Source organism: Poromitra crassiceps (assembly GCF_964638095.1).
Source record: "Poromitra crassiceps genome assembly, chromosome: 9".
Classification (NCBI taxonomy): Eukaryota; Metazoa; Chordata; class Actinopteri; order Beryciformes; family Melamphaidae; genus Poromitra; species Poromitra crassiceps.
This window is the reverse complement of record NC_139630.1, coordinates 23,195,418-23,213,963: the sequence shown is the minus strand read 5'-3', so window position 1 is coordinate 23,213,963 and position 18,546 is coordinate 23,195,418. Positions and strand designations below refer to the sequence as shown.

At 44.5% G+C, this 18,546-nt stretch overlaps 2 protein-coding genes across 2 annotated transcripts in view; one reads left to right on the top strand and one right to left on the bottom strand.

Annotated features, from left to right (window-relative positions):
* Positions 1 to 15,347, top strand: part of LOC310782217 (centrosomal protein of 170 kDa protein B-like) — a gene marked incomplete at both ends in the record, with an annotated part of 61,878 nt that extends 46,531 nt beyond the window's left edge. Inside the window, 11 exon segments of the mRNA XM_083642899.1 lie at positions 444 to 734; positions 737 to 738; positions 1,109 to 1,248; positions 6,347 to 6,468; positions 7,220 to 7,347; positions 7,695 to 7,836; positions 10,342 to 10,479; positions 12,912 to 13,000; positions 14,013 to 14,106; positions 14,202 to 14,253; positions 15,193 to 15,347. Of these exon segments, the coding sequence (XP_083499025.1) occupies positions 444 to 734; positions 737 to 738; positions 1,109 to 1,248; positions 6,347 to 6,468; positions 7,220 to 7,347; positions 7,695 to 7,836; positions 10,342 to 10,479; positions 12,912 to 13,000; positions 14,013 to 14,106; positions 14,202 to 14,253; positions 15,193 to 15,347 (1,353 nt within the window).
* The window catches only part of LOC310782079 (serine/threonine-protein kinase PAK 6-like), a 217,573-nt gene that overhangs the window by 168,129 nt on the left and 30,898 nt on the right, over positions 1 to 18,546 (bottom strand). The window lies entirely within an intron of this gene.

The window sequence follows — 18,546 nt, the reverse complement described above, 5'->3', positions numbered from 1 at the left end:
TACATAAACACACTTCCACACTACTATAATAATAATAATAATACATTCAACTTATATAGCGCTTTTCTAGATACTCAAATGAGAAATGTGATTGATTGAAACCTTTATTGATCCCCGTGGGGAAATTCAGGCACTTATAGTGAACAATAGGTTTACTTTGATCATTTCTATTAAAAATAATACATTGTTTTCCATTTAAATGTCTGGAAGAGCTCAATAATAAAATGGGCAAATCATATTTTAGTTGCTTGCATCTGATATACATGTTTCTAAATGGACATAAGATATCGTCTCATACCAATCATTAAATTAGATTTAATCAAATCTAAATTGTATTGTGGCAGCCTTTGTGCTATCATATTGTCTAAAGAATTGAAATAATGTTGCATCGTGATGAAACTTGTGATCCCTCCCCCCCCCCCCCCCCCCCCTCCCAGAAGATGGCCAAGACGGCCAATCAGCAGGTTCTCACCCGCTCCAACAGCCTGTCGGCGCCGCGGCCGACCCGAGCCTCCATGCTCCGGCGCGCGCGCCTGGGCGAGACCTCGGATAACGAGGGCGCCGAGACCGACCGCGGCTCGCAGAACTCTGACACCATGGCTCCATGTAAAGTGTCAGCTGAGGGGAAGAAGCTGTCGCGGCTAGACATCCTGGCCATGCCCCGCAAGAGGACGGGCTCCTTCACGGCGCCCAGCGACACCGAGACGCCGTCCACGGGCCGAGACGGCTTCTCCAAACGTAGGGCTACTGATAACTAATGATTATTTTCATTATCTGTCCATTATTTTCTCAATTAATTGATCAGTTGTTTGGTCTATGTGTTTCCCAAAGCCAAAGATGACGTCCTCAAATCTCTTGTTTTGCGCACAACCCAAAGATATTCAGTTTACTGTCATAGAGGGGTAAAGAAACCAGAAAATATTCACGATTTACCGAACTGGAATCCGGGATTTCTTTCTTACTCAAAACAATGAATCGATTGTCAAAATAGTTGTCGATTAATTTTCTGTCGACCGACTAATCGATGAATCGTTGCAGCTCCATCCAAACGCGACTCGGACTCCGCGGCCCCGACCAGGAAGACGTCGGACTCCGCGGCCCCGACCAGGAAGACGTCGGACTCCGCGGCCTCGACCAGGAAAACGTCGGTGGGCGATGCCCGGCAGGTGGCCAGCAGGGGGGCCGGAGCTCCTGGGAAGCAGACCCTGAGCCGAACCAGGTCCAGTGGAGCCAAATACCCCAGCACCAGTGAGTCCCTGCCAGCCTGCTGTTTTTATTCATTCCTGGTCTACTTTTCACCTTTGTCCTTTTTTCATTTGCTGGCAAAACTGCTCCAAATGACATCATTATGACATCATTTGGAGCAGTTTTGAAAATGAGTTGAAATGAACGGGGGAGATCTCGGTGCAGACAACATGGACATGGTTCCTTTGCATAATATAGATAGTTTCCACGGAATTGTATGAGGCTCTGGTTTACAGTGATACAGTGGTAACCTGGGCAGACTTTTCTACCCCATGAATGTTAATATATTTGCCCAATAACTATGTAACATACAAAATAAAACAAACGATAATGTCTTCACTTAATGTAGAACGCAAAGGACATGTAACTGGCTCATTAAACGCGCATTCCAGGAATATTGTTTTTACCGTGGCTAGTCGACGGTCCAAGCCGGCAGGCAGCACTCTTGCCTCGGCTCGCAAACGGCAGTCCGCACGGAGGCAGCCAGCTGCCCGGTTCTATGCGGATCCCACTCGCGTAGGGGCAGAACACGCTGAATCCCACTCCATTTCGGGGCAGAACACACCATACAAGCACCAGGATATACGGGGTACGGTGGTGCAGTGGTAAGCGCTGTCGCCTCACAGCTCGAAGGTCCTGGGTTCGATTCTCACCTGGGACACTGTGGGCGCTGGAGTTGTGACCCCCCCATATCTTCAGTGCCTACTGCCCAGGTGGGCTATCTCGTCGAAAGGGCCTTTCTGTGTGGAGTTTGCATGTTCTCCCCGTACCCCCAGGGGGTTCCTCCGTACATAAACCCCCACTAAAAACATGCAAAAGATCGTCATCCGACCAGTGACGACAACATCTGAAGTTGGTCCAATGATGGTCCAATGAAGGTTCCCGGGCGCTGGAAAGAAATAGCGACCACTGCTCCTGGCCTGCCCCCTGGAGGAAAGGACAAGCCTGGATGGGTCAAATGCAGAGGACATATTTCACCGGCCACCGTCAGCATGAGTGTGTGTTGTGGCCGCATGCATGTGTTGTAGTGTGTTCGTGTGACAATAAAGACGGGCTGCCGTCTGAAATCGTGTTTAATCGTGTTTAAGGATTGGCCAACGTCAACTCCAGTCCCCCTCAACAGTCAAATCAAATCATCCACACACCTATGTCCCGCCCCTCTGCACTGTTTCAGTGAGAGCAATGTTTGTTTTTCAGTCTGATACGTCACAGACCCTCTCTGAGACCCGCTTCATGTCGTCTTTAAGTGATGAGCTGCACCACTTGTGGTTGTTTTTAGAGATGCTAACAAGACATTTGACGTTCAACGTTGAAGACGTTCACTTCCACAAACCAGCGTCATTTTCCTTGAATTAAACATAGCTAAAAGCTGTTGTGTGGTGGGGCTGCGCAGACAACAAATGTAAAAGAAATCGCCAATTAAAGTTTTTTTGTACTCCCGAGCAAAACAAGGAAGCCATTAAGAATTGGCAAGAAGAAAAATGTGGATCTACCTGTCAAGGAAGTAAGTTGGAGTGTTCATCTTCCGTATATATGATCCTTGTGTGCAACACGCGACCAGGAGAACGCCAGGATTGAGGGGGGAGTTTTTGTTTTCCCCTGTTTTGGGCGTGGTTTCTGAATGATGACATGCTCCGCAGTGTCTCTATGGCCTGTGCTACAAAGCTATCATCTCTGTAGCACCAGTGCTATGAGCAAAAAATTACAACCCTGGTTTTGCGGGTCCAATAAGCCATTGGAAGGGAATAAATATCCAATAATTATAACTACCACTTTCTTGTATTATTTTGAAAATCTAACAACACTGCTTTGACCTCTAAGGAGAGGTCTACCACATTCTTTGATTCATTCAAACCAGGGATGCTGTAGAGTTGTGTAGAGAAGGCCTACTACCCTATCCTGCCCGTACAGAACATCAGACTCTCTCCCTGCCGAGTGGTTTGGTGCAGGATGCTACCCAGCCCCCGGAGTCTGCTGCTGTTACTATGGAAACACAGCTTCTGGCTAGACGTCATCACAGAGTTGCCGTTGTCCTCAAATAACCTTTGTAGTGATGATGTAGTGAATGTGCTTTAACTCCTAAATCCATGTTGTGTGATTGAGGGCAAACGCCAAAACAATGTCATGACAATAGCTTGTCATTTGAAATTTTCTGAGCCAGTGCAAAAAAAAAATCAAACCTTTGAAGTCTGGAGTGTGGCTGGGCAATATCTGAATATGATATGGATATGGGGATATGAGACTAGATATGGTCTTAGGTGTTGGATATGGTGGGGCGTCCGCGTAGTGTAGCTGTAGATGCCTAACAACATGAGGGTCGCGGGTTCGCACCCCCGTGTCACCTCCGGCTTGGCTTGGTCGGGCATCCATACAGACACAATTGGCTGGTGTCTGCGGGTGGGAAGCCGGATTGGGGGTTTGTGTCCTGGTCGCTGCACTAGCGCCTCCTCTGGTCAGTCGGGGTGGAAGGGAACTGGTGGGAATAGCGTGATCCTCCCACGTACTACATCCTCCCAGTCAAGTTCCCCCTGTCAGGTGAAAAGAAGCGCCTGGCAACTAACTGGGCATGTGTCGGAGGAAGCATGCTGCTAGTCTCGGCTCTCCCCAGATCTGAGCTCAGCACAAACCCATTGACATTTGTTCAGATCGGTCTAGTACGAGGCCACGACGCCAGTTTCTCTTATTAAATCAAATGAATGGGAGACAAATTATGGTTTTTGTGATTTTAAGCCTTTTTTAAATCAACTTTATCTACCAATTAAGGCATCATACATTTATTTATTTATTTATTTATTTATTAATTCCTTTATTGTCATGTCTAGCCACATGTCTTGACAGTATCAAAGTCCTTGTGTGTGCAAACTCTCTTTTAGACTGGCCAAAAATCCCACTAATATCCACAAACTAGTGGCAGATTCAGTGATTCCCACAGGCTGATTCTTAACAGTTAATTTAACATTTATGGAATATGGCGAGAGAGAAAAAAGTGTCTCTCGTCATGCACGAGTACAATGCACCCCATACAGCCCAGCCAGCCCCAGGCGCATAGACTGCGTCAAGTCAGCCAGAATGTAAGTAGGTCGTCCTCTTTAGCTCTTTCAATAAAGCCCTCGTTGTAACGGTCACATTTTGAGTAATGCTTTACAGCTTCACTATTATGTAATCTTAACTCATTGAGTGCCAATGACGACTATAGTCGTCAATTCAAATAGTAACGTTCAGTGCCAATGACGACTAAAGTCGTCAATTGCGTTTTTTGACGGTGGGACGTGGATTAAAGCCTGATCCATCTCCTGTGAAAGTATGGTGGATGTTGAATGTGTAAAAGCTATTTTACAGACCCATTAGGTGGCCACAGTGCTCTCCAGATTACAGAAAGGCTAGGAAAAAACAGAGAAGAAGTCATGGGGAAACAGAAATCGCATCCGTATGCATCGATATGCATGAAGCATAACGTTAGCTGTGCCTGCAGCAGCCAATCTGCTGCCACAATTGAGCCCCTCCGTGTCCGCTGCGATAGCCCATCCGCATGATTAGTTGTGGAGTTGTTGTTATTCTCAACTGGAAGCATGGGAGCCGGTGACAAATACACGCGGAACGCTGTAAAAAAGCTGGATGTAGCACACTTTTCAGTACAGGGCAAACGCAGCAGAGAGCCACCAGAGACACTCCCACGGAGGGGGGGTTTGCAGTTGAGCAGGGTGGGGCACGCAGGGCAGCATACAACACTGACCCAGACAGACCCAGACAGCAGGACAGGATTGGCAAACGCAAGCTAGAATATCTGATGCCCACCAGCAGTAAATCAAGACCAGCAGCGCTGGCCCCTGCGTGCGCTGCTGGTTGCAGCTAAAAAATATTATTTTGCCAAACAAAATTCCTTTGTTTTCACTGTTTTATTGAAGGAAATTATTTTTGAGGTGTGACTACATCAGAAAATATTAGCTTCAGAGTCAGTCATGTGCTTGAAATGCTTCATTTCACAAAAGGCTAATTATCTCAGCTTCTAATTTGAAACGGCTGTTTTTGCTGAAAACAACTTATCTTCTCCGGCTGATAACTAAAGAACGGAAAATGATATCAATAAACTTTTTTTTGCTGATGATACAATAGACTCTCATCGTTCTTTGGGCATGTTCGGTGTTTACATAGTAATATCACACAATATTCTGTGGGCCTTGAGAAATCACTGAAAACGCTCTGAAACTCTGGCACTGGGAGCGTCCGTTCTCCAAAAGTGGCTGGCACTCAATGAGTTAACATCAAAACGAGTATTTTGATACAATGTTTGCTGCTTTGTTTGTTGAAACACCTTTTTCTCCTCCAACGTGCAGTGAGGCTAGTTACTTGTTTAAATCACATTGGTTTGAAAAAATGTTACGTGCCAGTTTCCATTTTGTTTTGACTGGTGGACAGCTGCATCTGGACAGCCGTGAGAGAAGAAGGGAAAAGGGAGGGGGAAGAGACAGCCTGCAGTGGTGGAGAAACGAGGGTTGAGAGTGCGATATAAAAGTTTAAAAGGCGATGCTGTTGCTGCTACCCCCTGCTGCTTTCCTGGGTAACAAAAACACATGTACTACTGGGACTTTTGATGTAAAAAAGGTATAACTACATGTTAGTAACACTTCATTTTGTGGGTCCACAATTTCATAATCATTTCCTAGAAAGGAACTGTTAATTTCTTGGGAAGTTTCCTCGAAAGAACCATGCAATTATACAGAAAATGTACGTCTGTTGGAATCAATGAGAGTGTCAAAACTATAAACTGTTTATTGGAATAATAATAGGCAGAGGTAAATGTCCTAACCCAAGTCATTCATGTAATTGTATAATATATTTATTTGTTGAATTCCTTCCTCTAGTTTCAAATTGTCTATGTATTCTGTCATGAAAAAGAAATTACCAGGTACTTGCCAACTACCATTAAAACTAATACTCTCTTTTAATACATAATGTAATGGTTCTTTCCAGGAATCTTGCTAAGAAAAAGGTTCCTCTCTAGGAAAATATTAGGAATTTGCGGAGCGGGAAAATAAAGTGTTACCTAAACGTTTGAATGGCAGGATTCTAGATAAAGCAGAATATCCCTCGGTGCTTTCAGGTTCGCGTCGGAGGCAGAAAGGCTCCGACTTCTCCTCATCCTCTGAGGAAGAGTACGAGGTGAGCGCCACCACGCCTAAAGCCAAGCGCTCCTCCCATCCCTCCGCCTCCTCCACCACCAAGGTGATTATAGTTTACTAGTCTTCAAATCTACTTTGGTGGGTATTGTGTTGTTTGTGTAAGGACTGTGTGTTTGTTCTGGGCTTTTATTTTGAAGGTCGGCATCGGTATCAGTCGGTCGCGGTATCGTGCATCGATACCGGTATCGATCCCGGCATCAGTGTCGGTACTCGGGGGCTATTTTGCCCCAAATTCATATTTAAAAATCAATTATTTGATTTGCGTAAAGTCCTTGAAAATGAAAAAAAAAAAACTGTGCTTGAAAAAGTGTTTGAAAGTCCTTGAGTTTCGTTTTGTAATGTCTGTATGAACCCTGTACACTATTCCCTCCTCCAACTACAAGACTAAAGGTGGAACCAACTCCCCCACTCTGTTAGATCTGCTCAATCTTTGGGCTGTTTCAAACTATCTCTAAAAAGTTAAAACCCATCTCTATAGGCAAGTCTTTTGATTGTTTTTGTTTGATAGAAAAAGTCAGAAAAAGCGTGTAATAAAAACTCAACAAAACATCAAACCACTTAAAACATGTATTGACTTAGGACACAAAACACAAAAGATGCGTCTCAGTCAGTGTGTTTGTGTCATTCACCAGAATCCACCCAAAATACGACTGTAGACTTATGTATGAAATAAACTGACAAAGACGAAAACTAAAGCCATTTTCGCTATTATTTTATTTTATTTTATTTTGTTTTGTAAATTAGTTAGCTATTTTGTTAGTTTTCGTTAACGATAATAAACTTCCCTCACCCAGATGCCCCGCGGCCAGCGGACAACCCCCACCCGCTCCAAGTCTGTGTCTGTGGAGACGGAGGAGGAGGACGCCCAGAGCGAGGCCGACCCATATCAGAACTGGTCCACACACAGTGCTGAGATCGCCAAGTAAAGCACCTACACTCATACACTCACACAGAGCATTCATTTAAAGACTTAAAGGGATAGTTCAGTTTGTTTGATGAGGTACTTGCTGATAGACTGCAGCCGGCGCGGTCCCAGTTTGGAGAAATGGAGACCGGCCGCGTCAGGCAAGTAGAGCTTTCTGCTATGTGTGAAGCGGCCTATGAGGAGCAAGAACGTAAAAAAACAACAGAAAGAATACATCAAATGTTTCTATATTGAGAATTGTAGTCTTTCATCCCAAAAGCATGTTGAGATGTCTGCTGTTTCCAGGTCCAGCAGCAGAAGCATGCGTCATGTCCAGACCTCCGTGTTGTCCTCTGTGTCCTCAGGCTCAGTCAGGACCTGGCCAAAGACCTGGCCATCCTGGCCCGGGAGATCCACGATGTGGCTGGGGACGGAGACCCGGGCACCACCACCTCGCCCGGCACGCTGCCCAACGCGCCCGCTTCCAACATCTCTGCCCGAGAGGAGGTGGGTCACGCTGCCTACCACTACACACTCATGTGTCGTTAAAGGAGACTTTCGTTTTTTTTTTAACCTGCAGCCCTCTCCTCACATTAATTACTGTATGATCTGACGATCTGACGACTCACCCAATGTTCTCCGCAGCGTTTTTGTCCGTCCTAGACGTTGTTTTGAGATCAATAGTGTCCAAGCGAGTCCTAGAATGGAGCTCCGTGGGGGCCATGTGGCAGCGTGCTTTTCCTCCATCTAAATAGACAGTTGTATTCCCGTTTTCGACGCATATCGTCATAAACTGTTCCCTAAGGAACGATCAGACTGCACTTCTCCCCCGGGCTCTTTTCACCGGTAGTTACAGGCATCCCATTTTCGCCTGTCGGGTCAGTGAGACACAACTCTCGTCAGGAAAGTCTCGCGGGACTCGTCATAAACTGTTCCTTAGGGAACAGTTTATGACGATATGCGTCGAAAACGGGAATACAACTGTCTATTTAGATGGAGGAAAAGCACGCTGCCACTTGGCCCCCACGGAGCTCCGTTCTAGGACTGGCCTGGACACTATTTATCTCAAAACAACGCCTAGGACGGACAAAAACGCTGCGGAGAACACTGGGTGAGTCGTCAGATCATAATTAAAGTGAGGAGAGGGCTGCAGGTTAAAAAAAAAAACGAAATTCTCCTTTAAATGATAAGTTCAGACCTATAATGATTCTTTTCAGTCCTGTAGCTGTTGGACCCACAGACAGTATTGTTCTGTAGTGTACTTGAAAACGGCTCTGTTATGTCTACCAGAACAAAAGTGTTTTTATTCTAGTTATATAACCCGTCTCATATCTTTGATTTAACCATCAGACTCAGTGCAGATTCATATTATTCCTACTGTAGTTCCAATCCGGAGTAACTTTTGTGTCTTTACCATGCAATCAAACAGAATAGTTTAATAGAAAAGTCAAATACATTTAAATTAAAATGTATTCATGCTAATCAAAAACATTAACATTCTTGCTATTACTAAAACAGAAGTTATGTGTAAACATACCTGTGCAGTGATTTTCTGTCTTCTGCAAACGGGATATTGTCAAGCTGTCACTCCGATCCAGACTGGCCAATAGAGATGTGTCTTACATCTTTCAGCATAGGTCCCGCCCACGAGTTTCAGCGCAGCACCAAACAGAAGTTTTGGATTCACAAACAAAACTTTTTGATTTGCAAAAAATATATATAAATAAATTTGGTTCGCATTAATACATTATTAATCACAAATGTATTTTACTTGCAATAAAACATGTATGATTGCAGTCTGGAAGGTTTTGCTCTCAAACCTATTGTGTTTGATCGCATGATAAAGACACCAAAGTAAGTCCATGTTCCTACAGAAGACTTCCTGGTTGCAGGTTGAATGTCATGCTTTGGATTCTCATGAGCATTTCTCTGTCCCGCTGCACAGAGGCCATATCCATACTTTCGGGGGGTTCGGCCATCTCAGGTGTCTACCTCTGACTCATCGCTCTCTCTCTGTCCTCTGATTGGTTCCTGTCCTCCACCATATCCCACCCCCTCTCATTACTGATCCTAACACTCCCTCTTCACTGGTGTTGGATTGTTCTTTGATTTTTCACATTTGCCTAATTGAATGAATGAACTGGTGTCACTGGTTTTTGGACAGTTCATGGTGAGCAGTGTAATCCTCTGGCCTGGCAAACCTTCTTGATCACGTGACACGTGAACTCACGTTCTGTTTCGTTCTACGGATCAGTCTGGCCTCCAGCCCGCCCCCAGAAATGACAAAGTCCACGGGCCAATCGGGGACATAGTTGACAACGTAACCGGGCAATCAGGGACGGCGCTGGCAAAACAGCAATGGCGTCTCCCGAAGCAACGAGCAGTGACGTTAACGTTAGTAGAGTAAACACATCCATAAGTGCAGTTATTGCAGAAATAGATAACAATAACAACAATTCAACAAGAACAGGAGTATGCACCAGCGGAGTTTCTTGGCGGAAAACAAGTTTTTGACCTTCTTCAGAGTGGATTTGGTGACACTGATTGGCTGAAGGAGTTGTCTGTCAAGGCAAATACTCCCGCCCACTGAAATTGCTGTGGGTGGTTGGAAGTCCAGACTGATACGTAGAGCGAAACAGGATGTGAGGTCACGTGATGATCAGGATGTTTTGAAGCAGGCTAATAATACTCTGCACCTCCCCATGTCTCACTGTTGTCGGTTACCGGCTGTATCCCCAGCAATACTAAAATTCACTGCATACAGTCTGTATCCCAGCAATACTAAAATTCACTGCATACAGTCTGTATCCCAGCAATACTAAAATTCACTGCATACAGTCTGCTCTCCACCATCGCAACTGCATGCTGACTTGGGTGCATGCGTTCACAAAGCACGGCTTTCACCGGCCAGCTGTTCACTGGTTCACTGAGTATCCAGCCACTATCGATTCCCTCTGGGAAAGTGTCTCTCAGTCATGGTTGGACCGTGAACTGACTCTACTCTCTTTCCAGCTGGTCCAACACATTCCTGAGGCCAGTTTAAACTACCAGAAGGTCCCACCAGGTTCTGCCGCTGTCTTGGACCTGGACGCTAACATGAATGAGCCAGATCCCAGTTCTAAGCAACGCCGTCCGTGGAACCGCGAAGAGGTCACTGTCCTTGTCCCCTTGAGGCTATGTTCACATTGCAACTTCAACTCTGATTTTTGTCCCACGGCACACAGCCGAGGGCATCTTGGGACGCACTCAGGAACGCTTAACTGAGGTGTCCCTTCGTGAGATGCCCTCTAGTTTCCCGGCTGGGCGGTGTTTGGACCTCGGGCCAATCACAGTGCTTAAAACACGGCGAACTCCACTCAACCGGGTCACCGGGCGACTTTACACAAACGCACATTCAAACGACAAGCACAGCTTGTGAAAATGTGGAGAAAGAGGAAACTCCACATTCTTTCCTACTTTCACCCCAATCGTGAGTAAAAGTGTTAACGTGAATTCAACTCGTTTTGTTTCTGTGCAGTGCCTGTTCGTCCCCCGCCGCTGCACAGAGCGCTGTTCACGTGTTTGTTCAAAGTTTTTCAATATTGAATGTGGCGCGAGTCCAAATTGCACCAAATCCAACACTGCCTCGACACATCCTCCGGTCGCAGCAACACACCCGCCGAGTGTGAAGCCAAGATTCAAGAGATTTATTGTCACTTCGTTGTACAAGTATGCAAGTAGTGAAATCCTTATCCTAGGGGGCTCCATTACAGGACATAGTGCAAGTACAGTAGGTACATAATCAAGTAAACAAGTAGATATATATAAAGTACGTAGATAAGGCAAAAGGTGGAAAAATACAATAGCGTATAGATAAAATATAATAATAATAAAATAGCACAGTTTGTCGTTAGAAGGTGCAGTCAAGGCAAGTTGTGCAGCGGCAATGTGCAAATGGCAATACAACAATATGACAGAATTATTGCACTCAGCAAGGTATTGTGTGTGTGTGTGTGTGTGTGTGTGTGTGTGTTTGTGCGTGTAGGTGTGTTTGTGCGTGCAGGTGTGTTTGTGCGCGTTGTGAGTGTATTGTGTGTGTTATATTGTTGAATGTTGAATATTGTGGCCTAAGGAAGTAAGCTATTCCTTAGTCTGTTGGCGCGTGTTTTGGGGGTGCTGTATCTCCTCCTTGACGGTAACAGGGAGCAGCAATACGAGTGTGTTAATTTAAGCATACGTATCAGTAAGTGGCACGGGATTCTCAAAGCCTGTGTTGAGGGTCATACGAACAAAAATGCACTCTTGAAGCTAAAAAAAAATCCAAAACCAATAAGTTAATTATTTACATTTTTACTTCAATGTAGAACAGTCATTTCTTACACATGAGATTACTTTTAGCCTTTTAGTCATAACGATTATTGAAAGATATCCCATATTCCAGACTCAAATGTTATAACAGAAGTGGAGTATTGGCCAGAATGACATGAACATTTGGACACTTATTCAGCCGGTATCTTGCATGTTGCGTTCAGGTGCACTGTAAAAAAAAATTTTTTTTGCGATAACACGTGACTTTTGCGATGTGTTCATCGCGCATTTTCATATCGCGATGACGATGAAAATACGATAAATCATGCAGCCCTAGTGTGAACACATGTGACTGAGATCTGATCTTTTCTAATCAGTGTGAACACATGTGACTGAGATCTGATCTTTTCTAATCAGTGTGAACACATGTGACTGAGATCTGATCTTTTCTAATCAGTGTGAACAGCAAAATGCTGCAATGAGTCACATTTTTCTGGATGAAAATAAAATGGGAACCGACACGTTTCTATTTGAACGGTCAGTTTGACAGCGTTGCCGTGAGAATAAGTTAATCTTACATCGTTCGCGTAAAACAAATACCATCATTTTGGCACAAAAGGAGCGTGGTGGCATATGTCCCGGGCCGTATGTTTCTCTCTGGTAGCCTTTCTGCCGACGCACAAAGAATTACCAGACCCCAAAGAGCAACAGCTCATATCGGAGTCCCTTCCATGTCATCGAAGACTAGCCTGTGTGGAGCAGGAGAGGTGTAGGTATAAAACCAGACGTCCTTTGTTATTCTTAATGCCTATATGTCCACTAGCTGCGGTAGGGTTCCTTACAGCTGCCTGAACAGACCCACGCCCATGTAATCTTGTCCAACACATGCGGAGCCGACAAAAATAGAACAGGTGCATATTTTTGCTGAACCCATCTATTAACATGGGCAAGAGTCTATTCCTGCAGCGTTACCGCATCTGGTGGACATTGGGCTTTACTCTGCACATCGCTGTCACTTCATACAGTATTGGTTTGGGATGTGTGGGATATGTCCTAGAAAAGGATTTAAAAAAAATAGTTGCAATTGTGAAATGAGCATGAAGGCGTGCAGTGTGAACGTAGCCTGATCCAAACCCTGAGGGAAACTAAACAAGACTGCAACTGCTGCAGTTAGTTTTGGTGTGCTGGGAAATAGGAGAACCTGTTGCTGTTTGGTGTGAATGTTGAGGTGACGTGGTGCTCCAGGCTCCAGCTCTAAGGTTAAAATCATGTTTTTCATCGTGAAACTGTTTCAGGTCATTCTGGACAACCTGATGCTGAACCCCGTGTCTCAGCTCTCCCAGGCCATCCGGGAAAACACCGAACAACTGGCCGAGAAAATGAAGTAAGGAAGCTGTTGAAGCTCACAGTAGGACCCAGTGAACTGACCTGATTAACACGGTGGCCATTTTGAACGTTGGGGTGGGAAACTCTACCTGGAGGAAAGTAATGCTACGTATGACAATCTTCCGGGTACAGTTAGTGTGGCTTAAAACGGTTACCAAATTAGCTAGGCTAGCAATCTAGAGATCAACAACCCCATGACTCTTTTAAATTTAGCATGGAAGTTACTTGGCGAGTTAATAAGCTAGCTAGTTACCGAGGCTCGACTCTGGTTGCTAGTGATAATGGACCGAATATATTAAAATGTAAATGTGTGGATTCTTAAGGATATTTTGAAATGATGATGTTTCCACACAGGACTGTTTAGCTGGACTTGCTCTTCCAGGCAGCGGGACTGTGTTCTGAGTCGGACACTATGGCCCCGAGTCTGACAGATCCACTCTGACGTATTTTACGGTCACGCCAGCTAGTAATCTAGACACGCCTAAGAATTTACACATTGAATTCCATTTGAATACATGGCCGTTTAAATGGCCAAATAGTTTAGGAAAGTGACTTTAATGAGAGAAAGCCATAAAACGGGCATGGGCGATGCTTGACAATCGATCGTTAATGCCTTAACTGCATTATTTATGTTAGCATGGAGCTAGAGTGTCCGAGTGTCCGGCCTAGCGTGATGCTATGACCGGCGATAGCTTCCTTTTCCCAACTCTGGTGAAAACAAAGTAAATGATTAAAACGATATACGGCTAGAAAGGTAAGAAGGTATGCTTTACTTTTACCACCATTAAACTAGCTGGAAACGTGACATGGCTGTTCATAACAGTAACTGATTTTGTCCGACTTAGGAAAATAGCATCAAAAGTGTCCGACTAATGAGCGACGTTAGTTTCCTACATTCCTACCTCAGGTATTCAAAATGGCCGGCGTGTGAATAAGGTCCATTTATTTATTCATTGTCCATACCTCATCACCTTACTAATACTTTAATGTGGTCACATCTCCATTCTCAGGGTTCTGTTCCACAACAAGGCCGAGGTCTGGGAGGAGATAGAGGCCAAGATCAACGCTGAGAACGAGGTCCCCATTCTTAAAACCTCCAATAAGGTCCGACTTAAAGTTTACTCTCATGATCCCAAAGAGCTTCCCAGGATCTGTGTGGAGATCAAACATCTTCTCCTGTTTTCTGTTTCACGTCACAGGAAATTACCTCCATTCTGAAAGAGCTGAGGAGAGTCCAGAGGCAACTGGAAGGTACATGCAGTTTGGTGGAAATCAGTGTTAATTTTGTTGACAAAAAACTATGACGAAAAATGATGTTCGTCAACGTCAATGACCTATTTTCACTGATGAAAAATGAAAACTAGATGTTAACTAAATAAAAACACAGTTGTGATGATAAAAACTATGAACTATGAAGGTCCAAAAATGTATCTGGATGGAGGACCGTGGGCCATGCAACTCAAGGTGTGCAACCCTAACCCTACCCATAGAACCCATTCTCATTCAGATATCTATCTTACGGTGAGAGGCGAAGGGACCCCTTTCAAAATGGCCATGCCAATTTTTCTCTTGCCAAAATGTTGCCTAACTTTGGAGCATTATTCAGCCTCCTTCCCAACATGCTAGATTGACCTGGTTGGTACCAATTGATTTCCTAGGTCTTCTAGTTTCATATGATATGAGAAAATCATCATGCTTGCTACAAGTTGTAAGTAGCTACATTTGAAGTACCATAATGGGACAAGTGACAGTGACTGAAAGTCTCTGGAGCATACCGTTGTCAATTACCATAATGCCAACGTCAATTACTGCATTGCAGTAACAAAAAACCAGCTAGCTAACAAACCCCAACAGAAGCAGATGAGAAAACAAGATGCCTTGGTATTAAAATATGACAATACTAAGGTGAGGGTTCGGCTCGCGGCGCACAATTGCTCAACTGCGCATCGCATGCTTCACAGTTGATGGGAGCTACAGGCGAACACGCAAAGCATGCAAGACACGCTACAAGTGAGGCCCGCTAGAAATGAGCTCTCTAATATAAGCCTGCTTCCAATAAAGGCCTCTGCAGTTGAACTAAATAAAGGCCCGGGCCAATATTAGAGGTAATACGGTATAGGCCTACAACCTGCAGTAGTTCAGTAGTTTGCCTGCAGGCTGTATCTTAATGTCGTTTTGCTCTTGCCGTAGTTATAAACACCATCGTGGAGCCGGGTGGCAGTATCCAGACCGGAGCCGCGGCAGCGGCGGCAGCTTCGTCTCTCAGCCAGACTCGGCCTTCATCGAGGGAGAAGAAACCCGCCTCCAAGACCCGCGGTGCCCCGCCCCACCACTCACGCCAATGACCCGCCTCCAAGCCCTGTCTTCCCACCCACCCACTCACGCCAATGATGAAAGCACCAAGAGATGGCCTCGGACCCCACGGGCCCGGTTTGGCCTGAGCAGGCCACCGTAGCACCTGTGGATAGTGACTGCGCATTCACACATGCGTGTGTAACCACACCTTCCTGCTATATAATATAGCTGTAGCACCACGAAAGGCTTTGCAGAAGCATCCTAAGGCCCCCAGTTACACCCCCCCATGTTGGAAGACCTGCGATGTGAATGCAGCCGCAGCTCGTCCCATTAGCTCTCAACACTGCAAACATCACGCTCAACTTGTGTTATGTGGTTAGATGTTCCAATAAGGCCAGAAAAACAGCACAGCAGAAGTCGTCCTGCAGAATGAGGAAAACTTTGTCTGTCTGTCTCTCCCTCCGTCCCTCCATCCATCTGTCTGCATCCATTTTCCTCCCCAGCGGGATGGCCAATCAATCTGAAACTGTATTAGGAGCATTGGACTGACGGAGCTGACCTTTCCATTTCCCCACATTTAAGCTGTTTATGAGCATTTTTGGCAAGTCCACCTAGAGTTGGGACATGTACTACATCCCCGAAAGTCTGCACGTAGTTGGGTTTTTTACCTTTTCACGTCATGTAACGATTTCTCAAAACTCCACTGAGTGACTGAAATACTATGTAGCGAGCTAACATGTATGTCTACAAGTCACGCTGATTTCAATGGTGAAATCATTGATCGATACAATTGATCTGAGTATACAGTTGATGTGAATAAACTCTTGTCTCATTTCAAAGAGGTGGGTAAACTGCGTTTACTTGCGTTACCCTCCACTGATTACTGATTGTAATCTAGCTACACTCCCACAATGATGAAATCCATTTCATAGAGTAGTTTTATAGACGTTCAAGTCCGGTGATCTTTACTCTTTGCTATTTGAACGTCAGTCTCAACATGGTGGTGGGAAAGCACATTTTCATGCTCAGAGAATGTATTTGCATTTTAACTGTGCTCAGATCAGCCTGTATCCAAGTAAGACTCAACACCAAATGTCAGCTTTAGATAAAAACATTTCTGAATACACAATCATCTACTGATTTTGTTGCTTAGCAACGCAAAAGAAGCTGCTGGTTTACCTAGCGTTACCGAGCCTAGCTTGCAGCGGTTAGCTAACCAGAGGCTATTGGCTTGACTGTAACGTCGCTTCCCTAACTTTTACTCAAACTTTCTTTTGTAACTCTAACCACACAACACTTTATTTTAAAGAGTGTAAGAGGCTGATGGGCCATAAAGTCACTTATATTGACTCTTATAAAGTTTCTCTGAGCCATCTTCCCCCATAGAGACACTGTGGAGCGCGTCATTCAGAAACCACACCCAAAACGGGGGGAAACAAAAACTCCCTCCCCAATCCTGGCGTTCTCCTATGTCACGTGTTGCACACAAAGATCATATATACGGAAGACTCCAACTTACTTCCTTGACAGCAAGATCCACATTTTTCTTCTCAATGGCTTCCTTGTTTTGCTCGGGAGTACGAAAAAAATTTAATTGGAGATTTTTTACATTTGTTGTCTGCGCAGCCCACCACACAACAGCTGTGTTTAATTCAAGGAAAATGACGCTGGTGTATTGAAGTGAATGGAGAGCTTTCCCCCGTGATGGCCGTGGCCTATTTCATGCAGTGTCTCTATGTCAGTGGTCTTCCAACATGGCGGTAAGCAGACTGCTTGCGATGGTATTTACAGCGCTTCTGCAAAGTGTTGCAGCACCTATAGAGAGCCAAAGTGAACGTCACTTCTTGCTTCAGCATGATACCAGAGATTTCCATCCGCCATTTATTTTCCCATAGAGATTTCACGTAGGCAAAAAAAAAAAGGATTTAAAGAAAATATTTTTTCGATGTTTTTTTTGTTTTGTTTTTGTTTAGTTTTGGTCCAATTGAAATGTTCTGTGGTCTCTCCTGTTTCGAAATATAGCTGAACCGTTTGGTTTGAACAAGTAAAAATATCTTTATAACCATTTTACGAAATGTCTATGGGAAAATAAATGGCGGATGAAAATCTCTGGTACCATGCTGAAGCAGGAAGTGACGTTCACTTTGGCTCTCTATAGTGTTGCAGCGATAGGTGGGGCATATTGTTGCTGATTAGTGATGTCACCCCAAAGTCCAAACATGTAGACATCTTTCTCCGTTCGTACGAAACAACCTCGGGCTGCTGGCGCACACAGCCACTGTCTGAACAATGCTGTCATCCGTCTCCTATGGATCAATCAATAGTAAACTTATGGATCAGTCAAAAGTAAACTTATGGATCGATCAATAGTAAACTTATGGATCGATCAATAGTAAACTTATGGATCAGTCAATAGTCAACTTGCATTTTGAGTGGCAACAATATACCTGAGAACCACTATTTATTTAGAACTGCTTCCACATCGCACAAGCTCATCAAGATTTAGGCAAAGCTATAAAAAAACAAAAACAAGAAGAAGCTGCAACGAGCTGCTCACACCACAGTCGTAAGTGGATCATGTACAAAATAATATTGATGAAGTCTTGTGCTTTTATAATCTGTTGTTGCGTTGCTTTTGAACAGATGATAGATTGTGTCTTTGCGAAGGTCGTCTTATGCCCAATTTTTTCTGTCTGTATTTATAACCAGAGGTCGGTTGCTATCTTAGAAGCAGCATCTACACTGAAAACGATTGTCTGTATTTTGTCTTGTAAAAAAAAAAGAAAAAGAAGATGTAACGTTATATTTCCTTATTTGAATGTTCTCGAGCTGCCGGAGCTCTCCTCGGACTGAACCGACGGTCACGCTTCTTCTTCTCTCATTTGGCTGCGTTTGTGCGTTAGACTGCCCAAGTCACGCCCTCTTCCGGGTTCAGCATGGGGCCTAAGGTATTTCATTCCCCATTCCTTTTTCCATAGACCTTTTGTAAAATCCTTGTAAAAATACTTTTACTTGGTCAAACCAAGCAATTCAGCTATATTCAGAATCACGGGAGTCCGTGGAACATCTCACTCAGACTAAAACGTGTTTGTTTCTTTTTTTGTCATCTGAGTGAAATGTTCTGTGGTCTCCCCTGATTCTGAATATAGGCTAGCTGAATCTCTTGGTTTGACCAAGTATAACTCTTTTTATAAGGATTTAATGAAACGTCTATGGGAAAATGAATGGGGAATGAAATCTCTTGGGTCC